Below are 14,197 nucleotides of genomic sequence, written 5' to 3'. Positions count from 1 at the left end.
TTAAAAACTGTACTTTTGTGTTAAAATATATATTTATAATTTTAATAAATGACAAATTAAAAAGGCATGAACATTTTTTTGTATCGAAAAAATATCGAACCGTGACACCAAAGTATCGAACCGAACCGAACCGTGAATTTTGTGTATCGTTGCACCCCTACTGCTTATGTGGCTTCAACTGAAAATCTCCCTGTTTCTTTTATCTTTCCACATATCTTATCTTCCAATCTGCATAATAAGGATACCTGTCCAAACATGGCCCTGTCTCCCTCCTCTTACCCCAGCCAATTGCTGCATATGGCTACCCGTACCTGATCCTTGTTCCACCAGAGGTTACTTCCTGTTAAAAGCTGTTTTACCTTCCTACTGTCACCAAATGCTTGTTTATAGGAGACCAGTAAGCTCCAGTATGAAGAGTTGGACAGCATCAGGCCCTGACATGATTCATGCCGGCTGAAGGAGCTGCCTGGACTCCACAAGTGTCTGGCAGCACAAACCAGCTGATCTGGAACCACATAACTACTGACCATTTTCTCCTGACCCATTGTCCGCAACAGAATGCCAGTTTTCCTTCCTGAAAGATTCAGCCTATTCATGAGCCCATCAGTACAAAATGAAGCGGAGCTCCAAGGATCTAGAAAAGCATAGGTTATCAGTGACTGATTACCTTTCTTGGACTTCACTCTAACTGGTATCATGGACAGAGCACTATTTTGCTCACCAGCCCCAGTAACACCACTGCTTTTCACAGCACACGAAGGACCTTCATCTGGTGGTTCTCTCCCTCCTATAGTTTGCATTGAAACACTTTCCCTCTGCTTGGAGTGGATATGTAAGAGTGTGGGGTGTTTCTGATTACAGACTTTACACATGAGACGTTTCCTGCAGTCCTTGCTTCTGTGCCCAATGCGCAGACAACCAAAACACACCATTCTCTTTCAAAAAAGATAATCTTTCACAGTGTAACTTTCTTTCAAATGAAGGACACAAATCCAACAAATGCCCTGCTCCACAAAACAAGCAAGCCTTGGTCACAACTGAACCACTCAAACGCCTCAACGCTGGCTCAATCTTCCCTTCCACCTTGGCCACCATAGTAGCAAAACTACTCCTCTTAGCCGTAGGGTAAAACTGAGACTTACCATTCCTCGCCTCTTTTCTGATGTCTGTTGGAGGATCCTTTATGTCTCCAAACAATGGGTCACTTGCGATCTTCACTTGCCTTTCGACAAACTCAACAACATCGCTAAAAACCACTTTACGTTGAAACCTCTCCTGCAGATTGCACACAACATTCCTCCACTTATCCCTGAGCTTATAAGGCAACTTTTTTATAACTGCTTGCATATTAGCAGAGACATCCAACTCATGCAAGGACTCAACGTCTCCCATTGCATTGCAACATTGCCTTAATAAAAACCCATATTCCTGCAAAGCCTTCACGTCATCAGATTGTATAGGAGGCCATTTACTGACCCTTTCAATGTAGGCAGCAGCAATTTTCAGCGAATTGCCAAAGTTCTCCTGGAGCAAAGATTTAGCTTTAGCATATCCATACTCAGCAGTGCACTAATACAGTGAGTCCATTTAAACCAACGCACTTAATCAAAAAAGGAGCAACTCATATGGCTCCTATACCCCCAAAGGAGGTGGAGAATGAACGAGCTAAGATCCTGTGGGACAGATAGAGCTTTCTTGCTGCAACTCGTCCTGTCAAACCTGCAGCTTGAAGTTTTCTCTTCACAGCTGAAACTGAGACTTTCTCACTACGACCACTATGAAGCTGCTTGAAGCTGTTGTCCTGTGAGCTGCTGATCACACAGCTGTTAACTCTCAGAAACTTGTCCTGTGAGTCAGTCGTGTCTTTGGGTCTGCAGACCTCCTGCTGTCACAGTTTCTGAGCCTTTGATGCTGAAGGAAACTGGACTCACTGACACCTTGACTTGCAGTCTCTCTGTAGGACAGACCGACATTTATAAGTGTTATGATGGTCTGTGTCTCTTCCACTGTTAATTGCCTCTTTCTCACCATGTTTGTAGCAACACATTACTTTCTGCAGTACAATAGTGTTCAGCTGATGCTCACGAGGGTACATCAGTGTGTCCCAGCACTGCTTTTATGCAGACAGAGGGGGGAGTAATCCAGAAAGGTTGGAACAGCTGTAGGAATTAGTAGCAGCAGCTTACAAGGCTTGATCAACCTCATTGCTGCAGAACAAGTTACACTGAACTGGACTTCCAATGATGGACTAAATTCGTCACTCACCTTTGTTTGGTGCGTGTTTATATATCACTAATGTATTTAATCATTAACAATCCTTTAGTTTACCATATTTCCAGTCTCTCTCTCTCTGCTGTCTTCTCTTTACTCTCACCTCAAACATGATGGATGACTGTCCCTCCATGAACATGGTTCTACCAGATGTTTCTTCCTCTTAAAAGATAGATTTTCCTTCCCACTCATGCTTGCTCACATGAGCCATCTTTTGTTGTGAAGTAGTGCTTTCACTGAACTGAAACTTATCAACTTGGTAGATTAGTGTTTTCTATTTATAACCTTTACTCAATTTTGATGTAACATCGTCCATAATCTCTTCACTAGTACATTTCTGATCATGACATGACCTCGAACAATTAGCCGGCCCAAGTTATGATAAATCGGATTTGCACTGGTTCTTGAAGAGCACTGCAATGCACAATGAGCAGCATGATTTAAACTTGGAACTTTTAATTACTTTAGTTGAAACACCTCCACACAATAATCAAGCTGTGACTAACCTAATGTATTCAAAATATTTGGTGTCATTTATTTTGGAACTTTTCCCACCGCTGACAGAGCTCTACCCATTTTACTCACAAGATTATCAAGTTGTGTAGCCCATGTGCATAAGCTGTAAAGCAGATATAGACCATCAAACATTACCTTGTTATGAAGCATGATCATGCACCATGTTTGGTTTCACTCGTGTCTTCTCACTGTTGAGACTGTCAGAGACTGCTGATTAATTTTTAAACATTTAATTCCATATAGTCCCACACGGGGGAATTTCTAGTCCACTGCATTTAACCCATTCACTTAGTGGGCAGCTACCAATCCAGCACCTGGGGAGCTGTGTGTAGAGATGGAACCTCAGGGTAACCGCTCAGTGGATTCAAACCCCCGACCCCCTTCTGATCATGGGCCGACCACTCTACCTACTGAGCTATCCCTGCCCCAGCTGGTTTAAAGAAGTTCCTGAGTTCAAATTGGTTGATTTGATTAACAGCAGTTGCTTGACCTCCAACCGACGGCCACTTTGCCCTTGAACTAATGGTTCAGCTGATACTGTGATTTAGATGCATTAAGATCAATGCCAGGCCACCAGATGTTGACATGCTAGGAGTAAGGGTTACCTTAGCTAATGTATTATTTTCATACCTCCTCTCAATGCCTCCCCCTATTGGTACCTGTGTCCCTTTGTGTGCCTGCTGTCATGTATAGAAAATATGCTCACATGTGCAGTTACAGTGCAGCCCAGAAGAAACAGAATATTAAGTATCCCAATAGTCTGGTCTTTGTAAGAAGTGTAAAAGTTTATCAGTAATTGAACTTGCCTAATTTACATATTTGTTTCTAAGCTGTAGTTATAGTAAGATCGATCTTTCTGAATTAAGCCAGCTTTACATGTAGTACTAGTAAGGCTTTCATTCAAACTAATACTTCAATATTTGACTTGTGAATAAACAGATTATAAAGAGAGATGCATCCATCCCACCTTGGATCCATCCCACAACTTTATTAAACCCCCCAAAATATGACTATCCAGAGTTGGGACCAGGAAGCAGAGTCGCAGTCTTACACGCCTCTCTGCAGCTTCTCTCCTCCTGCTACCCCCCCAAACCCATCTCCACAGAGACTGTGTCAGCTCCCAAACAGACAAAAAACAAACTAAAAACCAGCAACAAACAACTTAAACATTGAATTCAAAATCCTGCTCCTCACATACAAGGTCTTAAATAATCAGGCCCCATCTTATCTTAATGACCTTGTAGTACCATATCACCCTATTAGAGCACTTCGCTCTCGCTCTGCAGGCCTACTTGTTGTTCCTAGAGTATTTAAAAGTAGAATGGGAGGCAGAGCCTTCAGTTTTCAGGCCCCTCTTCTGTGGAACCAGCTTCCAGTTTGGATTCAGGAGACAGACACTATCTCTACTTTCAAGATTAGGCTTCAAACTTTCCTTTTTGCTAAAGCATATAGTTAGGGCTGGACCAGGTGACCCTGGATCCTCCCTTAGTTATGCTGCAATAGACGTAGGCTGCCAGGGGATTCCCATGATGCACTGGGAGTTTCTTCTTCAGTCACTATGTGTTAATAGGCCTCTCTGCATTTCCCTTCCCACTGTCACCAAAGTGCTTGCTCACAGGGGGTCATATGATTGTTGGGTTTTTCTCTGTATGTATTGTAGGGTCTACCTTACAGTATAAAGCACCTTGAGGCGACTGTTGTTGTGATTTGGTGCTGTATAAATAAAAGTCATTTGAATTGAGTTGAACAAGTACGCGTACCTCACTATAGATCTCCTGCAGATTTGGTTGGGGGTTGGTGGCATGAGCCTTATGTACACATTTAAACTCTCGGAGCAGCTGGGATCAGACTAGCAACCTTCTAATTAGGAGATGACCTGGGCTACAAGAATACCTGCTGTCATGACAACACCTGCCAAGACTTTCCGTTGAGCATGTGGAGCCCTGAAGTTATCCGTCAGTTTGCTGAACTTATCAATAACTAGATGAGAGACTGCATCTGCCAGGACCTGAGGAGTGACACATAAGTGCAACAGTGAAATTATGTGAAATAAGACATAACAAATATCCATTTGTATTTCCAATTGTATTTAACAAACATTAGCAAAAGAAAATGTTAGTGAAGGAGGATAAGAAGTTACTTAAAGCAGCTTAAATCCATATTTCAGTATATCATTCCTTATTTCATTAAGGAATGCTGCATAACTGTGAAAGCCAAGCAGGGATGTGAGTAGCTTCAAAAAACACCCAAATCCTTTAATTCAACAAATGACTTGGAAAGGCTGGTATAACAAATTGCAGTGTTTGAATAGCACACAGAGGGTTAACATAGCAGCTTTGTTGTAATATAGGAATTGGAAGCATGTTTATATAGCTTCTCAGCATCATGAAAGTTATCTCCTAAAGCTATCATCTTCAATCAGCCTTAGACAGCGTGGTCATGAGCAATGAGGATCTGTCCATGATCAATACAGCCCACTGCCTCATTCAACTCAGGCTGTAGTCCAAAAGAAATCCTCACTCCTGATTTCTTTTTCTTATATTTGTCACTTACATGGTTCAGGTAATCACTTTAAATCCCCCTCATCAGAACAGGAATGGATTTGTTGCACAAGCACATCCGTATTCTCCAAAAGTTGATTCTGTTCATCTGGATGTTTTCAGCGGGAGAAACGTTTCGTCATCATCAGGTGACGTCTTCAGTCTCAGCTGACTGCAGGTTTCAATCTTATAAACAGGACATTTGCATAATGACTGAAACCAGCCCACTGAAGGAACAATGGGCTGGGAGGTCAGCTCCTTCATCATTAATATGCAAATTCTCATGACCATTGATCAACAACCACTGATCAATAACCATGAGTCCCATTCACAGAGAGTTGGGGAATGGCTGCAATCACAGCATTGTAAGATGGTGACAGATGTACCCTTAGGCCCCTCCTCGATTCAGAGATGGTCTTTCTCTTTTCACGTAAATGGACTCCTTGACTCCGCCCTCAAACCAGCGTTCCTCCCTGTCCAGGATGTTACATCCTCATCATTGAAAGAGTGTCCACTGGCCTGTAGGTGTAGATAGACTGCAGAGTCCAGGCCTGACGAGGTAGAACTTCTGTGTTGTAGCCAGAGGTTGTTTGGTTTCCCTGATGCATAAATCCTGGCAATCCTCCTATGGCGTTATCTTTGTGCCACTATTTTGAGCGCACGTAAAAAAAAGTTTGCAGGTGCAAGTGTTGCATTTTGAGGAGAAATTTATTTTGAGCGAAAAGCTGAATTTGAGTGAACAAAATTCATTGCTGCGTGCAAAACATGTATTTCAGTGTTTGCTATTATCCACACACACATCAGCAGCCACTCTCGCTCAGTTTTTGCATTTGCGCTCGATCACAATGTGTTGCTCACGGTCTCAACATTTCTGCCCGTGCCTTCAACTCTTTCACTACACCGTTATATTTGTGCCACAAAACCAGCCAATCACAGACTTGGATGCAAAAAAACCTGATTGGCTGTTCTGGTCTCCAATCAGCTCGAAATGACAAAATGCAATATCCCAGAATGCATTTCATGCAAAACTCAAACGAGGCAGTGGCGGAGGAACACAGAGGGGCGGAGTTTGAAATGTTACTCTTTCTGGGTCACAAAATAAACTTTTAAGATATTTTCATGCGAGAATGTTTCTGTGTAAACTTCAAATATCTGCTCGATTCATCAAGACATCACATATTTGCAAAAGTGCTCTAACGTTTTCGGAGATGCCCGTTACCCACCAGCTGACCGGGTGGTCACTCGGGTTAAACATAATACAAAAGGCTGAACTGACAAAAGAAATCACCGACTACACCACCAGGTATTACAGGAAAAACCATAAAGCCTTTGAACTAAAACAAACACTGTTGTGACAGTGATGTACACTGTCTTGTTGGTATGATTTGTATCACCTTCATGTTTCCCTCTCACCACGTATCCAAACCGATATCATGAGCAGCAGCTTTTACAGCAATTTTTTTTTTTATGTGCACTCAGAATAGTGGCACAAAAATAACGCCATATCCTCCTGGCACTTAACAGCGTACACTATGTTACTCTGCAAATGTACTGTTTATAAGGCTGGGGAAACCTGCAGTCAGCTGAGACTGAAGAAGTCACCTGGATGAGTGACGAAACGTTTCTCCTGGATGACTGAGCATGCATCAAGACACATCCGTGTTCCACTTTTCCATTGTTTGTGGTTAAAGAAAGGGGCTCTTACAGAGTTCAAGAACTCTCAAAATAGAGCATCGCTGAAGTTCATCAGAAACCCCGGCCAGCAAATTAAAGGATTTAAACATGAGCTAAGATCAAATGCAGAGTTACTCTTCTATGTAGTTACGGTCAGCTAAGCACCTCGAAGAAACTGTTGTTGTGATTTGGTGCTATTTGAATAAAATTGAATTGAACAGTCTTTGCTGGTCCCAATGCACAGACATGCATAAGTCTGGCCCTGTGTATTAAAAGAAATCCAAAATAAATACTAACTTGTGCACCCAATTCTTGTTTTTTAAAGTTATTAAAGATGCTGTATAATCATCTCACCCTCACCAATGATGATCTGAAACATGTGTGACAAATATGCTGTCATCAGGAAGAGGCCACACAGACGTCAGTCTGTCAGTGAGTCAGACGGAGGGACAGACTGATTTCTTCCATGCTCACCTGTGGCTGGTGAAGCTGCAGTCCCTCTCTGGGTATTGGCTGTCGTGATGGTGTCTGGTCCAGCTGTATCTTAAAGAGAGCAGACAGAGCAGCTTGGGCAGCCCGGGTCTTGGCCAGCTTCTTATTGCGCCCAGAACCCTGGAAATTCTCAGAGTCTACCGTCACCGACATGACAAAGTTCTTGGCATGACTCTCCCCGCTTTCTGACACAAAGTCATACTTGAGGCCTGGCCGCACCTCATTGAGAAACATGACAGGATTCTTGCCGGCTGTTAGGGAGATGAAGGCGGAGGGTGCTGGAGGTAAGGGAGACTGTGCCAGGTTTGGGACAGGAGAGGATGGCAATGGGTACTCTATTCCCAGTGAACTGAAGAAACTGGTATTGGAACCAAGGTAAAAAGTGTCTTCTGTAGGGTTGAATGTCTCCGATGCACTAAAGAGCATATCTGGAATGGCATGGTCCGAGGTGAAGTCCGTGTGAGCAGACAGGGTCCGGCCCATGGCAGCATGTGCTTCCGATGCATTAGGAAACTGGACGAAGGAGCACAGTGCCTTTTCTGCTGCACTCAGCTTAGCCTTCTTCTTGGTAGGACCCAGACCTTCAAAAACCTGCCCATTGACCTCCACGGTCATCTCAAAGACTGGTGCATGGACCGGCCCAGTCTGAGAGAGGAGCTTATACTGCAACCCTGGCTTGATCTCGTTCAGCTGCATAAGAGCATTTTTGGGCGGTATGGGCCGAGGGACTTTCTTACGCTTCCTGGGCCTGTACCTGGAATTGGTATGCCCATTATTGCCTTCTTCTAAGGGACGTTTCCGCCCATGCCTCGCATTCCCACTGGGGAGTTGAACAGCCTCAGCTGCAATTCCCTCTTTGGAGACGTGGTTGTCCCGGTTCTGATTTTCCTTAACGCTGCATGAACCTGCAGTGCCCAGAAAGAGTAACTCACTATGCCTTTGTTGAAGGATCTTGTAAATGGAAAATTTAGAGATTGCTTTATCTTGTGGATGTAGATCGTTAACATTTAATACTTTCTTTAACATGGAAAGCTTAATATGTATCTCATTATACATTACTCACTATGTATCTTTCCTGAAGTCTTTCTCGGAATGATTTTATATTTTGGGAATACAGTAAAAGGAGCTTGGAAAGAAAGTGACTTTAAGTTTTGTGAAGACATTTCACCGCTCATCCAAGAGGCCTCGTCATTTCTAAAACCCAATGGTGGAGAGTCATAGGTGTTTAAACCCTCGTGGGGGTTGTCCCTACACTGCTTCGACCTGGATGACTGAAAACCTACATAAACAGTCTGGGGGCACACATCACAAGGCCCGTTCAACAAAGCCAAACTTGGTGCCAATTTTCATTTATAACATCCTCACGCAACAGCTTAATAGGTTACTCTGTCCAGTGTTACGTACAGAAAACATTCCTATAAAATGCAGGATTCACCTTATATATATGTAGCAAAGGTTTTAAGGAAATGTGGTTACCAGAGATTAGAGTCAGCAGCATCTGAACAAATGTGGAGTAAACCCATAATCTCCCCTTCTGTTTTCAGACTATTATGCTTAAAATGTTATCTTATTTAACAGAAATTGTATTCTAATTACTTTGTAAATTCTGGATATTTGGCCAAAAATATCCTGGAAGTGATGCTGGAGGAACACTGGGCTTACACAGGACAGGGACAGGATTACTGCTGTCTAACACGAATAATAAAGTGTGTACTGTACTACTTCTGGAACGTAACTCTTAGGGGTCTTTAGCGGGAACTTCTTTAAGAGCAAGGGAACAAGCATAATCTGCCATCAAATCAGACTGAAGTCTCATAGTAGATCAATCCTAAAAAAAAGCTAAAGATGATACATGTTCAAGGACCATCCTATGTGAATATGTGGGATATTTAAATAATAATTGTGTTTCCTCATAAAATACCTGGACATATATTATGTATTATTCATTTGTTTTTATATTTCAAATGAAGACTTTATCTTTAGCAGGATTTGAAACAAAGACATTAGTGACTCACTCATGCTTTCTACTTTGTGTCCTCCAATGATGAGCAGCCCTTCACCTGCAGGAAACATGCAAAGTTGAGTCAGATATGTTACAGGTGTTGACCATTTCTAATAAAAAATGTAAATATTGGATTTGGTGGAAGAGACTCTGTTTTTTGTTTTTTTCAGCACTGTTATATTCATATCGTCTAGAGTCGGGGTTGTCAGCAGAACTGCAAACCAAACTCAAGCAGCAGTGCAGAGGTGGGCGGAGTCAGAGAAGAGGGGTTGTATCAACTCCTCCTCATCAAGGAGATCATCTTTTGTGGTTTTGGCCCAACAAACACAGTCCTTGTACTGTTTACTTTCTGAATACCATAGACTAAATTTAATATACCCTCATGAGGTAAAATATTCTAAATCGCTGTGCCAGCTGAACTCTGAACTCATGTGAAGATTAAGAGCCCTCCAGTTCTGCAGACAGTGAAAATATTAGCAGCTGTTGCACAATGAATGAATGAATCTCTGAAACTATGGGCTTGAACACGAAGAGTGTCACACTGAGCCAAATCGGTTGACCATGCATACTGTATATGGGGAGCCAGAAGCACCCATCTATGTACCATAGATGCCAAAATTGTTATTGCACCTTGTCATTAACTTGACTTTATCCACAAGACCTCACAGAATGGATACAAATACCTATGGTTTCATGAAGCTGCTGATCAGCACCATAGTAACATTCTGCATTCTAGTTAATATCATAAAGGTGATGAACAGTTTGAACATTATCCTGAGAATGTTTAGTGGATGTGATGCCCCGGTGTTTAATCAAGCCAAACTTGACCTGCCTCGTGGGATCTGTGGGAGCTCCAGCACTGGTGTGTAAAAATACAGTGTAGTTAGTAATTCAAATCATTTAAGCCACTCCAGAATCTGCTTGTATTTCATGTCATGTGTGATGTCAAAGAACATCCAAAGAATTTTAAAGCTATGGGATAGAAATAAAATAGCCAAAGTAATTCTGAGGTATGTGCTTGATCTTCTGCAATAAACACATTTTCCCTCAATCTTCAGTCTTCAGCTCAAGTTCCTTGCTGCCATTTTTCTTTATGTTGGGAGCTTTTATCTGTAAAGCCACTCCACTGAACGAGTCCCCAGAGCATTGCTGAATTTCACCAGCACAGAGGCCGTTCGATTGACTGTCTCTTACTGTATTGGAAAATGTCTGTCTTTGAGTCGGGTCTGTCACAACCCAGCTCAAAGGAAGTGACAAGCAAGTGGGAGACCACACACAGGCTTTTAAAGGCTGTACGATATATTTAATGAAAATAAGGTGAAGAAACTGAAACACAATTGAAATGATATAACAGCCATAACTGAAGCCTCAAATAAACACGATGGATGGAGACAGCCGCCCATGGTTCAGTCAAGGTGTCTTTATATACTGGGACTGGCCTTCTCAGGTGTGCTGCATCTATAATTGGGTCAGCTCCACCTACCTGCAAGAAACAGGTAACAGAAAAAGCAAAACAAAAGGCCAGCCCACTGGCTGCCACACTCCCCCCATAGAACAGAGTTTCACCCTGAGGCGACAAACACAATCATGTACATTATGAATTTGCAGCTAGAAGAACATGTAGAGATTAATGTCCAACATATGTACACCCACGCAACACCTTTCTGCATGCTCAAAGTCCTTCCATCTTCAGCACATTTCCAACCTCAGCAACCTTGGTACCTAGGAGCAATTTAAGAGGAAGGAAAACGATACTGGAGAGTTCATACTTCAAAGCATATGAGGAGTGAAGCTGCTGGTTACAAAGGGGCACGGGACAAAGCATCTGCCAAGACATTATCTGTGCCCTTAATGTGCTGGATGTCCAAAGTGTAAGGCTGTAAAAAGAGAGCCAATGCATGAGCCTCTGATTTGGGTTCTGCAATGAGTTCAAGAAAGTGAGAGGGTTATGGTCAGAAGATACCTCAATTGGCCGAGCAGAATCCAAATATACTCTGAAATGCTACAAGGCCAAAACTAATGCCAAAGCTTCCCTTTCAATGACTGAATAATTCAGCTGATGGGAGTTGAACTTCTTGGAATAGAAACTAACTGGATGTTCAGTACCTTGCTTGTCAGCTTGGACTAGAACAGCACCTGCACCAATGTGGCTTGCGTCCACATACAGCTTTAATGGCTGATCCAGACGAGGTGCTAAAAGCACAGGTTCAGAGCATAGTAAAGCTTTTACATCCCAAAAAGCTTGCTGGCATGCTGCAGACCAAATAAACTTTACTTTGGCCTTCAACAAATCAGTCAGAGGAGCAAACACTGTTGAGAAGTTTCGACAAAAACAGCGATAATAACCGACCAGACCCAAAAATCTCCTGAGTTCTTTTTTGGTTACTGGAACAGGGAACTCTCTGATGGCCAACACCTTTGCATCAACTGGCCTCACATAACCTTGGCCTACAACCTTGCCAAGATGGGTCACAGTTGCTTTCGCAAATTCACATTTCGCCAGGTTGATAGTCAGATTTCCCCAAACTAGTCGTTCAAACAGAGTGCGAATACGATCCAGATGATCCTCCCAAGTGCTACTATATACCACCACGTCATCTAGGTAAACAGCACAGCCTTTCAGCCCATTAACAACCATATTTATGAGTCGTTGAAATGTAGCTGGAGCATTGCGTAAACCAAAACCCATGACTGTATATGAATAAAGACCGGATGGCGTGATGAAAGCAGATATTTCCTGAGCTCTGGGAGTCAGTGGCACCTGCCACAAACTTGCTCACATATTCTGCTGCACCAACTTGGTCAATACAGTCGTCAATATGAGGCAAAGGATAGGAATCGGGTTTGGTCACTGCATTTACTTTACGAAAGTCTGTGCAACAACGTGGTGATTTATCAGCTTTTTCAACCAACAAACATGGGGAAGCTCAGCTTGATGACGACGGCACTGCAGTGTTGTTTTCCAACATGTACTGAACTTCCTGCTCAATTATTTTCCTCTTTTCCTCAGAGACTCTGTAGAACCTCTGCCGGATTGGTTTTGCATCACCCACATCAATATCATGCTCTATCGAAGTTGTTTTAGAAGGTGTGGATACCTTTTAATAAAGGTATGAACGAATGCTGAGAACTCCAATCTTCAGTTTTTGTGTGTACAGGTGGACATCACATTTTTAATTATAGTTATAATTATAGCTTGTCCTGTAAAGAGGCTCTTTAGCATGGTCATCAGCAGCTGGGAACATCAGCTCAAGCCTCCCTCAGAGCTTTTACACTGCATCATCTGTAAACTTGTTATTGAAATATTCGCTGACTAATCGAGTAACTGAAGAAAAATTAGGCAGATGATTGGATTAGAAGTACTCAAAGGAGTAAGAAGCTTTATAAGTGATCAATGGAGCACTTATTAGTGTTTAATAGTGTGCCATTAATAATACAAAAATGTTACTGCTAGTTTGATTAAAAGCCTTACAGTATCATTGACTGCAATCTACAGTCTAGTGACATCTAGTGGTGAGATTTTGCACACTGTATGTCTGTATGTCTGTATGTCTGATCGTGAACATAATGATTGTGCCCACTAACTTCACTATTACAAACCTGTGAGACACTTTTAATAGATCATAGATCATTTAAAGTCTACATGTGTCAAATATGTGATTAAACTTTCTTACTACTGAGTGCTTTAAGAGATGAGACCTCATTATTAGAAATAACTGAACAAGCAACAATGAAAATGAGGGCAAACCTCAGAGATTCAGCTTTTTTGAACATTGTTTATAGGTTCAGACCAGTAGTAATGTGCAACAGAGACCATGTAAACTAATGTACATGCGAAATGGGTCGTTCTTTCAAAGCTGATGTAAATCTAACAGCCTGCAGCTCATATCTCAGACAGCCCTTCAACAATCGATAAGACCAGGTGTGCAACACACTCTTTCAACTGTTTCATGGAGATCAAGTCAGCACTGTGGAACTTCATGTTCACTCGTTAAAGTGGACATTAGCTGTAACTATGTAACATCATGCTGTGTTAGTTTGCTATATAACCAAAACACTCATCTGGGACGCTCTGAAAACCACCGCCTCCATAAACAGTGAGTAAATCTGTTCAGTATGTAGAAGCTCTCTTTGTCCAGAAAACTTTCATCACTTAAAACTCATCATGTACCAGTCAGAAGTTTGGACACGCCTTCTCATTTAATGGTTTTTCTTTATTGTCATGACTATGATATCATGCATTCTTATCAACTGTAATTTCACTATATGAAGAACATTGTCCTTTAATGAAGATCACTAGAAAGCATCACAGATCAAATAAGCCATGGATCACAAAGGGGATAGAAGATGCATGTAAAAAGAAAAATTATCTATACAAGAGATTCATAAAACAGAGGACAAAAGATGCTGAAATAAAGTACAAGTTATATAAAAGTAGATTAGTAAATATTATAAGAACAAGTAAGAAAGAATATTACCACAAATTATTGGAGCAAAGTAGAAGTAACACACAAGAAACATGGAGGATATTAAACAGTCTAATCAAAAAGGGCTCAAAAAATGAGAGTTATGCAGATTATTTAAAAAAAGATAAAGATATTGTGCTTGATAAAACTAAAGACATTGCAAATGAATTTAATGATTTCATTGTAAATGTTGGCTTTAATTAAGCAAAAGAAATTCCAGAGTCAAGAAATAATAA

At 41.7% G+C, this 14,197-nt stretch overlaps 1 protein-coding gene across 1 annotated transcript in view; it reads right to left on the bottom strand.

Annotated features, from left to right (window-relative positions):
* LOC102194285 (adenosine deaminase RNA specific B1) overlaps nucleotides 1-12,661 on the bottom strand; it is a 22,182-nt gene extending 9,521 nt beyond the window's left edge. Inside the window, exons 1-3 of the mRNA XM_005747079.1 lie at nucleotides 12,652-12,661; nucleotides 7,476-8,398; nucleotides 4,681-4,795 (exon numbers count right to left, since the gene is read on the bottom strand). Coding sequence (XP_005747136.1) covers nucleotides 4,681-4,795; nucleotides 7,476-8,398; nucleotides 12,652-12,661 — 1,048 coding nt within the window. The remainder of the gene's footprint in view (nucleotides 1-4,680; nucleotides 4,796-7,475; nucleotides 8,399-12,651) is intronic.
* Nucleotides 12,662-14,197: the final 1,536 nt, after the last annotated feature.

This window comes from Pundamilia nyererei, unplaced genomic scaffold (assembly GCF_000239375.1).
Source record: "Pundamilia nyererei isolate P.nyererei 1_Seehausen unplaced genomic scaffold, PunNye1.0 scaffold00188, whole genome shotgun sequence".
NCBI lineage: Eukaryota > Metazoa > Chordata > Actinopteri > Cichliformes > Cichlidae > Pundamilia > Pundamilia nyererei.
Note: the sequence above shows the minus strand (reverse complement) of the source record. Positions and strands in the feature narration are given on the sequence as shown.